At 51.2% G+C, this 17,392-nt stretch overlaps 1 protein-coding gene across 10 annotated transcripts in view; it reads right to left on the bottom strand.

Annotated features, from left to right (window-relative positions):
* The window catches only part of CACNA1C (calcium voltage-gated channel subunit alpha1 C), a 278,202-nt gene that overhangs the window by 85,090 nt on the left and 175,720 nt on the right, over positions 1-17,392 (bottom strand). For all 10 annotated transcript variants that reach the window (XM_077267071.1, XM_077267064.1, XM_077267067.1 and 7 more), the window contains exons 4-11: positions 12,510-12,649; positions 12,260-12,399; positions 9,767-9,922; positions 8,528-8,724; positions 7,891-7,994; positions 4,640-4,812; positions 1,356-1,446; positions 837-863 (exon numbers count right to left, since the gene is read on the bottom strand). In XM_077267071.1, the coding sequence (XP_077123186.1) occupies positions 837-863; positions 1,356-1,446; positions 4,640-4,812; positions 7,891-7,994; positions 8,528-8,724; positions 9,767-9,922; positions 12,260-12,399; positions 12,510-12,649 (1,028 nt within the window). The remainder of the gene's footprint in view (positions 1-836; positions 864-1,355; positions 1,447-4,639; positions 4,813-7,890; positions 7,995-8,527; positions 8,725-9,766; positions 9,923-12,259; positions 12,400-12,509; positions 12,650-17,392) is intronic.

Genomic DNA, 17,392 nt, shown 5'->3' with positions numbered 1-17,392 from the left:
TTATATTGTGGGATCCATCGGTGAGCGCTCCTCCGTGGGTCGGATATAACGCCGCCGCGGCGGTCTCCGTGGGCGGCTGCTTCTCCTGTCGGACCTGTACGTTTCGCTGCCGAGGTCGCACACGAGCTTCCTACTGACCTGAGCGAGTTCTCCGGAGACGCGTTAAGTGCGGCCGATCCCTTTTTACACTCAATTACCCCTGGTCCATTGTATCTGAAGCCGCAGTTGCTAAGCTGTTCAGATCTTCGGAGTGCGAGGTCTGTAATTAGCGCTAAGTATCTCGTGCAGCCAATAATTATCTGCTGAATGCAGCTGACATTTGTGAATGACTCTATAACCAGAAGATGCATTAACCCCTGCTCGGCCAGCCCCCGAGACCTTCCCGTCTTCAAGGAGAACAAGTCAGAAGTGTGTGCCGCTGCTCGGACCAAGCCCATAAGTGTTCACCCTGCGACCGTCATCCTCTGCTGCCGCTTCCATATTGGATAGATAGATTTGCCATGCAGGAGCCTGGAAAAGTCTCCATGATCTTGACTTCCCAGACTGTGGAGCTTCACAGTGAAGGGCCACGTTCGGATAAGGAAAAAGTGAAAATCGCGTTGGATGCCTTAATGTGGCGCTCCAAGCCATTGTCCCATGTATCCTACAGGTTTATATTGATTGGTAGCCATCACGTGGAATGACTGTTCTATACACGCCCACTCTATACTAAGCCCCGCCCATGAGGAGCCGGCTGTTAGCAGCAGATTCCATAGCTGTGTTCTGCTGTGGCTTCCTCCGCGGCCCGGACTCGGGCAGCAGTCGCTTCTCACCTTATGACAGCGCAGAATTCTTACCTAAATTTAGACTTGGAAATCCTGTGCCTGGAAGAAAGAGAAAATGGAAATGATGTTGAGTCAGAAATTACATTATTCACCTCAGTGACAGGACAAATGGCTGCGAGCGCTCTCCTCATCCCTCCCCACAACGTGACCTGGAGATGTCCAAACGCGCACTACAACACTCAGCATGTCCAGCCTGGCTAGCATTCGGAGATCTTCACTCCTGCCACATTCATCCCAACCCCACAGCTTCGCACTCTTCTAGGATCTCTGCTTGCTGTCTATGAGGAGGAATCTTCTGTTCAGTAAAAGGACAGATTTCGATCTTTTGCAAACACTGAAGATTCCCATTCATAGACAGCAAGCAGAGAGGAACTGGGAGGTAACACAAATAACATTGCAGAATGATTGGGATTTATTTTCAGGGTGTGCTGACACTTGTAGTTCTGCCTCTGTAGAGAGAGCCCCGTTTTCATGACTTAGGGGTAATTGCTTGGCTATTGCTTGTTGTGTATAAGGTCGGGGTGTACTCACGCCAGCCGGACTCCGCAGCTCTCTTCTTCCACATCTCCGCTGCCCACATTGTCAGTATTTACAGACTCCGTCTCGCTGGTGGGCATACTCACTGCAAAAGGCACAGAGAGGGAGACAGGCGCTGAGAAGGCATCACATCCATCAGCTGTCATCATAGAAAACATTCCTACCGACTAGCAGCAAAAACCCAATTACTGGATGGGCAGGAGGGGGATGCAGCTGCAGTTTTATCTACATGTTTGTACAGCTTCAGGGAGGAGGGGGATACAGCTGCAGTTTTATCTACATGTTTGTACAGCTTCAGGGAGGATGGGGATGCAGCTGCATTTTACTCTCCATAGTTTTACAGCTGCAGGGAGGAGGAGGATGCAGCTGCATTTTACTCTCCATAGTTTTATAGCTGCAGAGAGGAGGAGGATGCAGCTGCATTTTACTCACCATACTTTTACAGCTGCAAGAAGGAGAGGGATGCAGCTGCAGTTTTTCTCTATATATATCTGCTTGCAGAGACTAGACAGGAGGGGGATGCAGCTGCAGCTCTCTCTATATGTCTGCTGGCAGACACTAGACAGGAAGGGGAAGCAGCTGCAGTTCTCTCTATATGCATGGCTGCAGACACTAGACAGGAGGGGGATGCAGCTGTAGTTCTTCTCTCTATATGTCTGCTGGCAGACACTAGACAGGAGGGGGATGCAGCTGCAGTTCTTCTTTCTATATGTCTGCTGGCAGACACTAGACAGGAGGGGGATGCAGCAGCAGTTCTTCTCTCTGTATGTCTGGTTGCAGACACTAGACAGAAGGGGGATGCAGCTGCAGTTCTTCTTTCTATATGTCTGCTGGCAGACACTAGACAGGAGGGGGATGCAGCTGCAGTTCTTCTCTCTATATGTCTGCTGGCAGACACTAGACAGGAGGGGGATGCAGCTGCAGTTCTTCCCTCTACATGTCTGCTGGCAGACACTAGACAGGAGGGGGATGCAGCTGCAGTTCTTCTCTCTATATGTCTGCTGGCAGACACTAGACAGGAGGGGGATGCAGCTGCAGTTCTCTCTATATGTCTGCTGGCAGACTCTAGACAGAAGGGGGATGCAGCTGCAGTTCTTCTCTCTATATGTCTTGTTGCAGACACTAGACAGAAGGGGGATGCAGCTGCAGTTCTCTCTATATGTCTGCTGGCAGACACTAGACAGAAGGGGGATGCAGCTGCAGTTCTCTTTATATGACTGCTTTCAGACACTAGACAGAAGGGGGATACAGCTGCAGTTCTTCTCTCTATATGTCTGCTGGCAGACACTAGACAGGAGGGGGATGCAGCTGCAGTTCTTCTCTCTACATGTCTGCTGGCAGACACTAGACAGGAGGGGGATGCAGCTGCAGTTGTTCTCTTTATATATCTGCTTGCAGACACTAGACAGGAGGGGGATACAGCTGCAGTTCTTCTCTCTATATGTCTGCTGGCAGACACTAGACAGGAGGGGGATGCAGCTGCAGTTCTCTCTATATGTCTGCTGGCAGACTCTAGACAGAAAGGGGATGCAGCTGCAGTTCTTCTCTCTATATGTCTGGTTGCAGACACTAGACAGAAGGGGGATGCAGCTGCAGTTCTCTCTATATGTCTGCTGGCAGACACTAGACAGAAGGGGGATGCAGCTGCAGTTCTCTTTATATGACTGCTTTCAGACACTAGACAGGAGGGGGATACAGCTGCAGTTCTTCTCTCTATATGTCTGCTTGCAGACACTAGACAGGAGGGGGATGCAGCTGCAGTTCTTCTCTCTATATGTCTGCTGGCAGACACTAGACAGAAGGGGGATGCAGCTGCAGTTCTCTCTACATGTCTGCTGGCAGACACTAGACAGAAGGGAGATGCAGCTGCTGTTCTTCTCTCTATATGTCTGCTGGTAGACACTAGACAGAAGGGGGATGCAGCAGCAGTTCTCTCTATATGTCTGGTTGCAGACACTAGACAGAAGGGGGATGCAGCAGCAGTTCTCTCTATATGTCTGCTGGCAGACACTAGACAGGAGGGGGATGCAGCTGCAGTTCTTCTCTCTATATGTCGGCTGGCAGACACTAGACAGAAGGGAGATGCAGCAGCAGTTCTTCTCTCTATATGTCTGGTTGCAAACACTAGACAGAAGGGGGATGCAGCTGCAGTTCTCTCTATATGTCTGGTTGCAGACACTAGACAGGAGGGGGATGCAGCTGCAGTCCTTCTCTCTATATGTCTGCTTGCAGACACTAGACAGGAGGGGGATGCAGCTGCAGTTCTCTCTATATGTCTGCTGGCAGACACTAGACAGAAGGGGGATGCAGCAGCAGTTCTTCTCTCTATATGTCTGGTTGCAGACACTAGACAGAAGGGGGATGCAGCTGCAGTTCTCTCTATATGTCTGGTTGCAGACACTATACAGAAGGGGGATGCAGCTGCAGTTCTTCTCTCTATATGACTGCTTGCAGACACTAGACAGGAGGGGGATGCACTTCTTCGGGGGCCACATAGATAAATTGTGTCGAATTGTGGCATCAACACCCCCAGTCTCAGGAGCAGCAATGCAATATGAGGGCAGCGACTCCTCGCATGATGTGACGATGGAGCCACGGCCGGTCTGTCCTGGCATTTGGCGGAGCCCGCGCAGGATGCCGGATTTTCCAGATAATCTTGTTAAACTTAGCGGAGAATTATTTGATGCTTGACTGGACGCCAATAAAGGCCGAGACGAGGCCCTGAGACAAATGATCAGGAGCACGGCGCCCCCTCCCCGGACACGAGGTCCTGAGACAAATCATGAGGAGCACAGCATCCCCTCCCCGGACACGTCGCTGCTCATTACCCGGGAGATATCTTTAGATCACAGAGCGACGCCGCCGTCAGTTCAGTGTCATTGGCAGGGAAGGTCGGTCATAAATCACGGCCGTGACTCCAGCGGTGCCATACTCGGAGGAGACACCAATACTGGGACACCGGCGGATGCAGCCTGCAGGACAGCAGACCTCAGTGTAAGGTGACAGATGAGATGTAAGCAGTGGCTGCACATTAGGTGGTCGGTGTGGGGGGCATTGCCCCCGATGCTCCTGCGAGCAGCTGCACCTTACAGACAAAGTGACAGGGCTAGGAATGAAGTCTCAGTGATTCTCCAGTAACATCCAGAGCTGCTATATCGGATATATTTCCACACTGCGTAGCAACACGCCTGCAGAGCTCAGCATAAGTTTGGTTGCAGCTTTGGATGTGACTGGAGCACAGGATGGAGTGCAGTGGCTGTAGTAATAGGGGAACTGACTGTTTCTTGGTTTGTCCTCATCAATATCTTCATCTTCATTTTCGGGGTCAATATCTTCGGCCTGTGTGATCCAGTCCAGGTAACCCTTCAAGTCTTCTTCCAGTTGCTGCTTCTCCCTCAGTTTTTGGAAGTCGCCCCGAGCCTTGGCCTTCTCCCTCTCCTTAGAAAACTCCCTGGTGAGACAGAGGGAAGCAGCTCAGTGACCGGGAACAGAACACACAGGGAAATCATCGGCAGGTAATGCTCAGGTTATAGGACGCTCCATCCTGAGGGGGAAGGAAGTCAGGGAAGGACAAGACTCTGAGACTGCTCCTTCCTGAGACCACCCGTCACACAGAGCGCAGCGTCCATGATTGTCTCATAGACAACAGCAGGACTCTAAATAACCTGAGCCAACAGACCCCAAAATAAGAATGTGCAGTACCTGTTGTGTCCACATGGTGGCAGCAGACACCTCCTTTATAAACTATCCCAAGGTTTATGGACTATTCTGGGCAGTATTGGCGCGTACCCCGCACACATCACCGCGGGGCTGACATGTATTTTTACTTATATAAAGGCATGAGCTATTTTGTGCCTTAATTAGGCCATTATTTCATCCATTGCTGACATGCTACCATATAAGAGGAGTGCGAGCTCTTCGGCCGAGCCCCCTGAATCCTCCTCTGCCCGGTGGAGTCGCGCGGCTCCGATCATTATCAGACACCAACATTTTTATTCAGCGCATTATTTACTAGATGAAAAGGCTGCGATTGTATCTGTGCCAGATAAAGGGCAGGAAACATTCAGCGGCGGCTCATGGCGATAATAAGTACAGCTCAGGATTCGAGTGCTTACGTCTCCGTCACCGAACCTGCAATTTCCAGCAACACAAATCACGAGCGCTTCTGTCTAGGGCAGTGGGCCAGGAAGGCAGGGGGCCATACAGAGAGGTGAGAGGACAGGGTGGGATGCGGGGGGCACAGCAGCTCACGGAGGAAGACTGGGGACAACCAGGGGGTCCACGAGAAAGACCACCCAGACACTGCGTGCACACACGTCACACCATCAACCAGAATCACCCGCTCAACCTACACACGGTGACCCCCCCACCACTCAGCGAGCGCAGGGGGTCCGACAGGGATGTGGAACAGGTGCAATGATTATATGTTATTCTTGTGTCCAACACCAAACAAATGTACAACTCCTATAAAATCTACACAATAATGTCACTATATATATATATATATATATATATACTGTATATACATGTTACATTACTGATCCTGAGTTACATCCTGTATTATACTCCAGAGCTGCACTCACTATTCTGCTGGTGCAGTCACTGTGTACATACATTACATTACTGATCCTGAGTTACCTCCTGTATTATACCCCAGAGCTGCACTCACTATTCTGCTGGTGCAGTCACTGTGTACATACATTACATTACTGATCCTGAGTTACATCCTGTATTATACTCCAGAGCTGCACTCACTATTCTGCTGGTGCAGTCACTGTGTACATACATTACATTACTGATCCTGAGTTACATCCTGTATTATACTCCAGAGCTGCACTCACTATTCTGCTGGTGCAGTCACTGTGTACATACATTACATTACTGATCCTGAGTTACCTCCTGTATTATACCCCAGAGCTGCACTCACTATTCTGCTGGTGCAGTCACTGTGTACATACATTACATTACTGATCCGGAGTTACCTCCTGTATTATACTCCAGAGCTGCACTCACTATTCTGCTGGTGCAGTCACTCTGTACATACATTACATTACTGATCCTGAGTTACATCCAGTATTATATTCCAGAGCTGCACTCACTATTCTGCTGGTGCAGTCACTGTGTACATACATTACATTACTGATCCTGAGTTACATCCAGTATTATATTCCAGAGCTGCACTCACTATTCTGCTGGTGCAGTCACTGTGTACATACATTACATTACTGATCCTGAGTTACATCCTGTATTATACTCCAGAGCTGCACTCACTATTCTGCTGGTGCAGTCACTGTGTACATACATTACATTACTGATCCTGAGTTACATCCTGTATTATACCCCAGAGCTGTACTCACTATTCTGCTGGTGCAGTCACTGTGTACATACATTACATTACTGATCCTGAGTTACATCCAGTATTATACTCCAGAGCTGCACTCACTATTCTGCTGGTGCAGTCACTGTGTACATACATTACATTACTGATCCTGAGTTACATCCAGTATTATATTCCAGAGCTGCACTCACTATTCTGCTGGTGCAGTCACTGTGTACATACATTACATTACTGATCCTGAGTTACATCCTGTATTATACTCCAGAGCTGCACTCACTATTCTGCTGGTGCAGTCACTGTGTACATACATTACATTACTGATCCTGAGTTACCTCCTGTATTATACCCCAGAGCTGCACTCACTATTCTGCTGGTGCAGTCACTCTGTACATACATTACATTACTCATCCTGAGTTACATCCAGTATTATATTCCAGAGCTGCACTCACTATTCTGCTGGTGCAGTCACTGTGTACATACATTACATTACTGATCCTGAGTTACATCCTGTATTATACTCCAGAGCTGCACTCACTACTCTGCTGGTGCAGTCACTGTGTACATACATTACATTACTGATCCTGAGTTACATCCTGTATTATACTCCAGAGCTGCACTCACTATTCTGCTGGTGCAGTCACTGTGTACATACATTACATTACTGATCCTGAGTTACATCCTGTATTATACCCCAGAGCTGTACTCACTATTCTGCTGGTGCAGTCACTGTGTACATACATTACATTACTGATCCTGAGTTACATCCAGTATTATATTCCAGAGCTGCACTCACTATTCTGCTGGTGCAGTCACTGTGTACATACATTACATTACTGATCCTGAGTTACATCCTGTATTATACTCCAGAGCTGCACTCACTATTCTGCTGGTGCAGTCACTGTGTATATACATTACATTACTGATCCTGAGTTACATCCTGTATTATACTTCAGAGCTGAACTCATTATTTAGGAGAATGTACCGTAACTAATAGGTAAATCACCAGAGCGGCTTTTTGCAGATGCTGAACGAGTGCAGAATCATAACTGCCATGAAACCCCTGAACTTGTGCCTGCCCTGGTGGTCTGACCCCTTGCGTCTATACGTGTCGGGGGAGGGCGCCCAGGTGAATCCCCCCTTTACACAGGCGTCCCCCACTTGTGGCCGGTGTCATCTGTGGCAGCCTCTTACCCGCTCAACACACCGAGAACCAGATTCAGTACGAAAAACGATCCGAAGATGACGAGGCTGACAAAGTAAAAACACGGCAGCTCGTACCCCATGGCGTCCTGCATCTAGAGAGAAGAGAGAGGCGACATGTCAGATTTGTGAATGCAGCTCTGGATGTGAGTAGAGACACGAGCAGTAATAGACATCCTAATATTTCCATATGTAGTAGCACAAAGTGCGACCAGCTCGCTGACCATGCCCTCCATGATACATAGGGGTGCGGGAGATACGTGGCTGATACCCGCGGCCCCCACTTCTCGGAAGAGCCGCTATTTATAAACGCTTTATCTCCCCCCACCTCCGGAAATCCACTTCAAAGTATTAACGGCGGCCTCACCCCCATCGACCCTGGACTCTGGGGCCTCACACAAAAAGATGCTACGGCTGATCATGAAGAAGTGGGTGTTTCGCTTTAGGCCCCGGGGCCACAAGAGGATTCCAGAGCAGAATTCCCACACGTGAAATGTGAGATCCAAAGGGAAACCGTGGTACAGCCGTAAAGCCAGGACCCTGGGAAACGGCCACGAGCCGCCCTCCACCCGCACAAGTCATGGATTGCATCATGGGAAATGTAGCCTCTGAGGAGTTGGGCACCTACCCAGTATAATACGTCCGTCCATCCCTCCATGGTGATGCACTGGAAGACAGTCAGCATGGCGAATGCAAAGTTGTCGAAATTGGTGATGCCATGCTTCGGTCCGTCCCACCCGGACTCGCACATGGACCAGTCAGGACAGTGCCGTCCGTTACTGCTATTGATAGCACAAGGCGACGGCTCCTCTTCTGCGGGAACTTCTGGAAATGACAAAACGGGAAGAAAAAAAACGGAGTAGTGAGAAAAAAAGACATGAGAGGGACTGACGGGGCGTTACATCTGTATCCTGGACTGCAGACTGATACATTGTCCAGCTCACAGAGGACTGTCTGGACTGGAGGGGACCTCACAGAGGATTGTCTGGACTGGAGGGGATTTCACAGAGGACTGTCTGGACTGGAGGGGACGTCACAGAGGATTGTCTGGACTGGAGGGGATTTCACAGAGGACTGTCTGGACTGGAGCGGACCTCACAGAGGACTGTCTGGACTGGAGGGGACCTCACAGAGGACTGTCTGGACTGGAGGGGACCTCACAGAGGACTGTCTGGACTGGAGGGGACCTCAGAGGATTGTCTGGACTGGAGGGGACCTCACAGAGGATTGTCTGGACTGGAGGGGATTTCACAGAGGACTGTCTGGACTGGAGGGGACCTCACAGAGAACTGTCTGGACTGGAGGGGACCTCACAGAGAACTGTCTGGACTGGAGGGGACCTCACAGAGAACTGTCTGGACTGGAGGGGACCTCACAGAGAACTGTCTGGACTGGAGGGGACCTCACAGAGAACTGTCTGGACTGGAGGGGACCTCACAGAGAACTGTCTGGACTGGAGGGGACCTCACAGAGAACTGTCTGGACTGGAGGGGACCTCACAGAGAACTGTCTGGACTGGAGGGGACCTCACAGAGAACTGTCTGGACTGGAGGGGACCTCAGAGGATTGTCTGGATTGGAGGGGACCTCAGAGGATTGTCTGGACTGGAGGGGACCTCACAGAGGACTGTCTGAACTGGAGGGGATTTCACAGAGGACTGTCTGTCTGGGCTAGGGGGGACCTCACAGGGGACTGTCTGGACTGGAGGGGACCTCACAGGGGACTGTCTGGACTGGAGGGGACCTCACAGTGGATTGTCTGGACTGGAGGGGATCTCACAGAGGATAGTCTGGATTGGAGGGGACCTCACAGAGGATTGTCTGGACTGGAGGGGACACTACAGTAGATTCACCCCTTTTTTTCATACCTTTGTTGGTCAGGAAGTAGCAAGTTTTGTGCATTTTGCCCATAAACAGCTCCAGGCCGATGATAGCGTAGATGATGATGACGAACAGGACGAGCAGAGCGATGTGCAGCAGGGGAACCATGGCCTTGATGATGGAGTTCAGCACCACCTGGAGACCTGCGGAGAGAAAAAACGTCATCTATGTAACGTCCACACAAAAGCAGAAGATTTATCTGCCAGTCTGAAACTACATTCGTGGACAAAAGTTTAGGTTTTCACATTTTGCAGCTTCAGTGGTTTTCGATCTTTTAGTCGGATGTTTCTGTGATTACTGGAGTACAATTATCATGATGTCAGTAGTCTGGAGAATAAGGGGAAATATTGAGAATTTACAGAAACTTCATGGATTCGACAATAAAAGTGTAAAAAATTTCGGAATGTTTATAACTCTCCGTCAATAACCATAGGAACAGCAACTCTTCAAAAGTACAGAGCAGTCTACTGGCCTGGCAGACACTGGGACGCTCTCGTGGCCTTCGGGAAATCAATGGGAGTCTATGGGTAGGTTTGACGAAGCCCAACTTCCGCTACAATGTAACGATTGCTAACTCCTCTCACTCTCCGGCACGAGACGCTCGTCACAATAAACGTCTCCGGGGAGAACGCTTTAATTACACCTAATAGTCGTGGGATGATGGATAGACGTCTTCAAAGGACGAGCTAAGGAGGCGAAGTCTGTGAACATAATGTGTAATATCTGCACTAAGACTACAGGGCACAGCGGCACGGGGGATGGTGTCACCAAACACCACGTCTAGGAGTCAGACCTCATCATAGACGATCCATCCGAGGACCGGCCATAGATTTCCTGCCCTGAGATAACCCTGTAACCACGGATGAGACCTAAGGACTCAGAATTATTTCGTTTTTTTCCCCTTTTCTTCCAGTGAACCAGCAATGTCCGGCCAAGAAGGGAACCGTCGATTTCTGTATTATTTCTCCATCCCTTCATCTTCTGCCATCTGCTGAGGACAATCTGTCCGGTGGAGTTTTGCAGCGAGATTTACGGCGCCGTTCTCCGTGTCGTACATTACGCTGAGTGTTATGAGCCGCGCAGATGATGATTACGCTGCCAATTTAGCACATGTCGCTAGAAGTCTCTGGGAATTGAGGCCGGATCGGGAGCCGCTTCCGCAGCGTCTGACGATAATGGAGTTTTTCATAAAAAGCCGAAAAGTTGGATGCGAGCCCACAGCTAAACGATGGCATGTCTGTCAGTAGCAGCAGCGGGCAAAGCTTGGCATGGGCAGAAATTACTGCTTAATTAGCAAGCTCCACATGACAAAGACGACACGGTCTGTCACTGCCGTAAATACCCGCGCTGCCATCGCATCGACAGGGTGGTACGGGAAGATCACCATGAGGAAGAGGATGGGGCGAGCTTCCACATCTGGATGTGTCCATCCTGCTCCAGATGTGCGCCCGCTGCAGTGCCCCCCACGCCACAATGAAGACTGCCTCTAATGATCTGACCACAGGTCCACGTGCCTCTAATGATTTGACCACAGGTCCGCATGTCTCTAATCATGTCACCACAGGTCCGTGTGCCTCAAATCATCTGACTACAGGTCCGCGTGCCTCTAATCCTCTGACCACAGGTCTGCATGTCTCTAATCATGTCACCACAGGTCCACGTGCCTCTAATGATCTGACCACAGGTCCGCATGTCTCTAATCATGTCACCACAAGTCCGCGTGCCTCTAATCATGTGACCACAGGTCCGCGTGCCTCTAATCATCTGACCACATGTCCGTGTGCCTCTGATCATCTGGTCACAGGTCCGCATGCCTCTAATCATCTGATCACAGGTCCGCGTGCCTCTAATTATGTGACCACAGGTCCGCGTGCCCCTAGTCATTTGACCACAAGTCCACGTGCCTCTAATCATGTGACCACAGGTCCGCGTGCCTCTAATCATGTGACAAGTCTGTGTGTCTCTAATCATCTGACCACAGGTCTGCGTGCCTCTAATCATCTGACCACAGGTCCACGTGTCTCTAATTATCTGACCACAGGTCCACGTGCCTCTAATGATCTGACCACAGGTCCACGTGCCTCTAATCATGTGACCACAGGTCCTTGTGTCTCTAATCATGTGAACACAGGTCCGCGTGTCTCTAATCATGTGAACACAGGTCCGCGTGTCTCTAATCATGTGAACACAGGTCCTCGTGTCTCTAATCATGTGAACACAGGTCCACGTGTCTCTAATCATGTGACCACAGGTCCTTGTGTCTCTAATCATGTGAACACAGGTCCACGTGTCTCTAATCATGTGAACACAGGTCATCGTGTCTCTAATCATCTGACCACAGGTCCGTGTGTCTCTAATCATCTGACCACAGGTCCGCGTGCCTCTAATCATCTGACCACAGGTCCGCGTGTCTCTAATCATGTGAACACAGGTCCAGTTGCCTCTAATCATCTGACCACAGGTCAGTAAGGTGTACTTACTAGGTACCCCAGAAACCAGTCTAAGGGGTCTGAGGACTCGAAATGCTCGCAGCGCTTTAACATCAAATCCTGCCCCTTTGCCGCCCAGGGCGCTGCCACCATCTGCCTTGGTCGCTTGCTCTAAAATTGCACTGAAAAGCCTACAAGAAGAAAAAAAAAAGGAGTGAATGGAAACATTGTATCATCAGAGCAATATTTAACTCATCCTAGAGCGGAGGAGCACAGAGTATTTCAGAGATGGAGAACTCACCCTACGACCACGATGATGAAGTCCAGCAGGTTCCAGCCGTTGCGGAGGTATGCGTTGGGATGAAAGAGCAGCCCGTATGCAATGACTTTAAGAAAAGCTTCCACCGTGAAGATGATGAGGAAAAGGTATTCCACCCGCTCCTACAGGGAAGAGACACACAGGAGATATATATATATATATATACATACACCTGCACGATTGGACTGGGAGGTTACTGGCCCTTTAAATTTCACATTAGCAGAGGGAAAAAGTGGTTATCACATACGGGTCAGGACGGAGGCGGCATCGCGGCCAGGTATAATGGTCCAGATAAATCCTGACAGTGTTAAGTGAGTCATTAAACAAAGGCCAACGAGGGACCCCCGCCATATTGATCCCCCGCGTATCTCTGCAGCGCAGATCTGAGGTCGTGAGATTGAAAAACCGATAGATATTGATCGCACTTTACGTCTTCGGTTACGGACACTTGATTGTGAAATTTACATCCACACAGGTGACTGGCTGCTGACACCAGGGGACAGTACAGATGGCAAAACATAGACACCACCTGAACATAAGGGGGAACCGCTAAGTCCCCCAGTCTGCTGAGCTGTGTATCTAAGCCCACCATGTGTGATGTGTAACTTTTCTTTCTCAGCACTGCCCCCTCGTTTTTGGTGTGTTACAGTCTCGCCGACCTTCTTCTTGTCTGTCCTGGGTTGGCGTTTCCCTCTTGCCAACCTTCCTCGTCTCTGACCTGCGGTGATGTTCCACTCTCGCCGACCTTCCTTGTGTTTGGCCTGGTGTGGCGTTCCCCTCTTGCCGACCTCCGTCGTGTTTGGCCTGGGGTGGTGTTCCCCTCTCGCCAACATGCCTCATGTTTGGCCTGGGGGGCCTTCCTTCTTACTAATCTCCCTCGTGTTTGGCCTGGTGTGGCGTTCCTCTCTCGCCAACATCCCTCGTGTTTGGCCTTGGGTGGTGTTACCCTCTCGCCAACATGCCTCATGTTCGGCCTGGGGTGGCGTTCCTTCTCACTAACCTCCCTTGTGTTTGGCCTAGGGTGGTGTTCCCTTCTCGCCAACCTCCCTTGTGTTTGGCCTGGGGTGGTGTTCCCCCCTCGATAACCGCCCTCGTGTTTGGCCTGGGGCGATGTTCCCCTCTCGCCGACCTCCCTCGTGTTTGGCCTGCGAAGGTTTTTCCCCCCCTCGCTAACCTCCCTCGTGTTTGGCCTGGGGTGGTGTTCCCCTCTCACTGACCTCCCTTGTGTTTGGCCTGGGGTGGTGTTTCCCCCTCACCAACCTCCCTCGTGTTTGGCCTGGAGTGGTTTTCCCCTCTTGCCGACCTCCCTTGTTTGGCCTGAGGTGGTGTTCCCCCCTTCCTAACCTCCCTCCTGTTTGGCCTGGGGCGGTGTTCCCCTCTAGCCGACCTCCCTTGTCACTGGCCTGGAGTGGAATTCCCCCTTTGTTGACCTCCCTTGTGTTTGGCCTCCTGTGGTGTTTCCCTCTCACCAACCTCCCTCGTGTTTGGCCTGGGGTGGTGTTCCCCCCTCACTGACCTCCCTCGTGTTTGGCCTGGAGCGGTGTTCCTCTCTAGCCAACCTCCCTTGTGACTGGCCTGGAGTGGCGTTCCCCCTTCGTTGACCCCCTTGTGTTTGGCCTGGGGTGGCATTCCCCCCTTGCTGACCTCCCTCATGTTTACCCTGGGTTCACGTTCCCTTCTTGCCAACCTCCCTCGTGTTTGGCCTGGAGTGGTGTTCCCCCCTCGCTGACCTCCCTCATGTTTGGCCTGGGGTGGCATTCCCTTCTTGCCAACCTCCCTCGAGTTTGGCCTGGCGTGGCGTTCCCCTGTCACCGACCTCCCTCCTGTTTGGCCTGGTGTGGCCTTCCCCACTTGCCAACCTCCCTCCTGTTTGGCCTGATGTGGTGTTCCCCTGTCACCGACCTCCCTTTGTCTCTGGCCTGGGATAGCGTTCCCCTTTAAGTATCACAGCGCACTATTACTCAGCCTCTGCTCCATCCATTTATCGTCTGTGGGGGATTTTCCTGCTGTGAAATGTTTCGCGGTTTCTATGAAATGTTTCCTGTTAATGAATATGTGATATCAATAATTAATGGCACCGCGCATTTATTTACACAGCTCCACAACCCTACCCAGAATTCACTGCTCTGAGGAGGAACAGAAGAGCTAACAATCTAAGATGCAGAAAAACAGATGCCCCACACAGTGGAGGGGTAACGGACTAATCTCTGCTCTACTCCAGTCACCTCCAGAGCTGCACTCCTACTTCTACAATATATCCCATAATCAGCCACTCTCCAAAGCATTGCATTCTGGGACATGTAGTCCCTGTGATAAACACTCCATATCCTACAGTACCCTACAGGAGGGCATCGTGTGACACCAGCAGAATCATGATTGCAGCTCTGGATGTGACAGGACATATTAGAAGGGGAGGTGAATCATGACATCTGCAGACGTGATGCCGGACCACGTGGACAGTAATAAACAATCCGCTCTTTAATAAGCCCCCCATAATTTATTCATAACGACCATTAATAGCGACTCATTAGCGCATCCTCAGGAAATCGCACCCGTTCCATCCCCAACGTGCGTTAACCCCTTCCATCCACTGCAGAGTGAGGCCGCTGCAGACTGGACGGGGTTAATTATGCTGAAAATGGCAGATTTAGCAGAGGAGCGAGGATCAGGACGCGGCTGCCTGGGGTGCGCGGGTGACATTTGCCAGATTGTCCCGCAGCGAAGAAAACACATCAAGACATTTAATGGGATAAACACTCGGTCCCTGCAAGAGCGATCAGTGTACACAGCCACAGCGCTGCCTTAAAGGGGAAGTCACTGGGGTACGGAGCGCCTTCAATTGGGCCACCTTTAACCCTTCATTTTCACATTTCAAAAACCACATTTTTTATATTTTTGTGCCCCATATGATGACACAGAAGTACAAGGTGTTCAGTGCTCAGAGACACAGCCGAGGTGAGGAGGCCGAGCCCGACCACCACTGAGCAAGACACAGAAGTACAAGGTGCTCAGAGACACAGCCGAGGTGAGGAGGCCGAGCCCAACCACCACTGAGCAAGGCACAGAAGTACAAGGTGCTCAGAGACACAGCCGAGGTGAGGAGGCCGAGCCCAACCACCACTGAGCAAGGCACAGAAGTACAAGGTGCTCAGAGACACAGCCGAGGTGAGGAGGCTGAGCCCGACCACCACTGAGGAAGACACAGAAGTACAAGGTGCTCAGAGACACAGCCGAGGTGAGGAGGCTGAGCCCGACCACCACTGAGGAAGACACAGAAGTACAAGGTGCTCAGAGACACAGCCGAGGTGAGGTGGCTGAGCCCGACCACCACTGAGGAAGACACAGAAGTACAAGGTGCTCAGAGACACAGACGAGGTGAGGAGGCCGAGCCCAACCACCACTGAGCAAGGCACAGAAGTACAAGGTGCTCAGAGACACAGCCGAGGTGAGGAGGCTGAGCCCGACCACCACTGAGGAAGACACAGAAGTACAAGGTGCTCAGAGACACAGCCGAGGTGAGGAGGCCGAGCCCGACCACCACTGAGGAAGACACAGAAGTACAAGGTGCTCAGAGACACAGCCGAGGTGAGGTGGCTGAGCCCGACCACCACTGAGGAAGACACAGAAGTACAAGGTGTTCAGTGCACAATGACACAGCCGAGGTGAGGAGGCCGAGCCCGACCACCACTGAGGAAGACACAGAAGTACAAGGTGCTCAGAGACACAGCCGAGGTGAGGAGGCTGAGCCCGACCACCACTGAGGAAGACACAGAAGTACAAGGTGTTCAGTGCACAATGACACAGCCGAGGTGAGGAGGCCGAGCCCGACCACCACTGAGCAAGACACAGAAGTACAAGGTGCTCAGAGACACAGCCGAGGTGAGGAAGCCGAGCCCGACCACCACTGAGGAAGACACAGAAGTACAAGGTGCTCAGAGACACAGCCAACGTGAGGAGGCTGAGCCCAACCACCAGGGAGGAAGACACAGAAGTACAAGGTGATCAGTGCTGAGAGACACGGCCGAGGTGAGGAGGCTGAGCCCGACCGCCACTGAGCGAGACACGGAAGTACAAGGTGTTCAGTGCTCAGAGACACAGCGGAGGTGAGGAGGCCGAGCCCGACCACCACTGAGGAAGACACAGAAGTACAAGGTTCTCAGAGACACGGAAGAGGTGAGGAGGCCGAGCCCGACCACCACTGAGGAAGACACAGAAGCACAAGGTTCTCAGAGACACAGCCGAGGTGAGGAGGCCAAGCCCGACCACCACTGAGCAAGACACAGAAGTACAAGGTTCTCAGAGACACGGAAGAGGTGAGGAGGCCGAGCCCGACCACCACTGAGGAAGACACAGAAGTACAATGTGTTCAGTGCTCAGAGACACGGCCGAGGTGGAGGTGGGCACTGCTAGAGGTGGGATTATTACAGACGAGGTCGCTGGAACTTTTCAGGTTGAAGATGGATCAGAGTCGCCTCCCAAACCTCCTGCCGGTGATGAGAAGACATTTTCTTCTAGAAGAGGAACAGGAAAAAGTCTTGTCTCTCCAGAAAGCCAGGATTGTTCTGCAGGACGAGGCTCCATCGCTGCATCGACGTCCCCACTACCCGCGACCAGGAATGGCCTTAAAGATGGAGAACAATGAGGACCTGATCCCTAGTGAGAACTTGTGGCCCTTTTCACAAGGAGATTTCCAGTGAGCGAGAACAGTCGCCTCTCTGAGCCATGTCTCTGGGGCTGTGGTGTAAAAATGTACATTTTTCCTTTAGTTTCCCCATCACTCTCCACACAGAGATGTTCTCTGTGACTTCCCGAGATATCCAGGATTATTCGTCTTGTGGACTGGAGATGTGCAATAATAAAGTGCC

This window comes from Ranitomeya variabilis, chromosome 5 (assembly GCF_051348905.1).
Source record: "Ranitomeya variabilis isolate aRanVar5 chromosome 5, aRanVar5.hap1, whole genome shotgun sequence".
Lineage (NCBI taxonomy): Eukaryota > Metazoa > Chordata > Amphibia > Anura > Dendrobatidae > Ranitomeya > Ranitomeya variabilis.
Note: the sequence above shows the minus strand (reverse complement) of the source record. Positions and strands in the feature narration are given on the sequence as shown.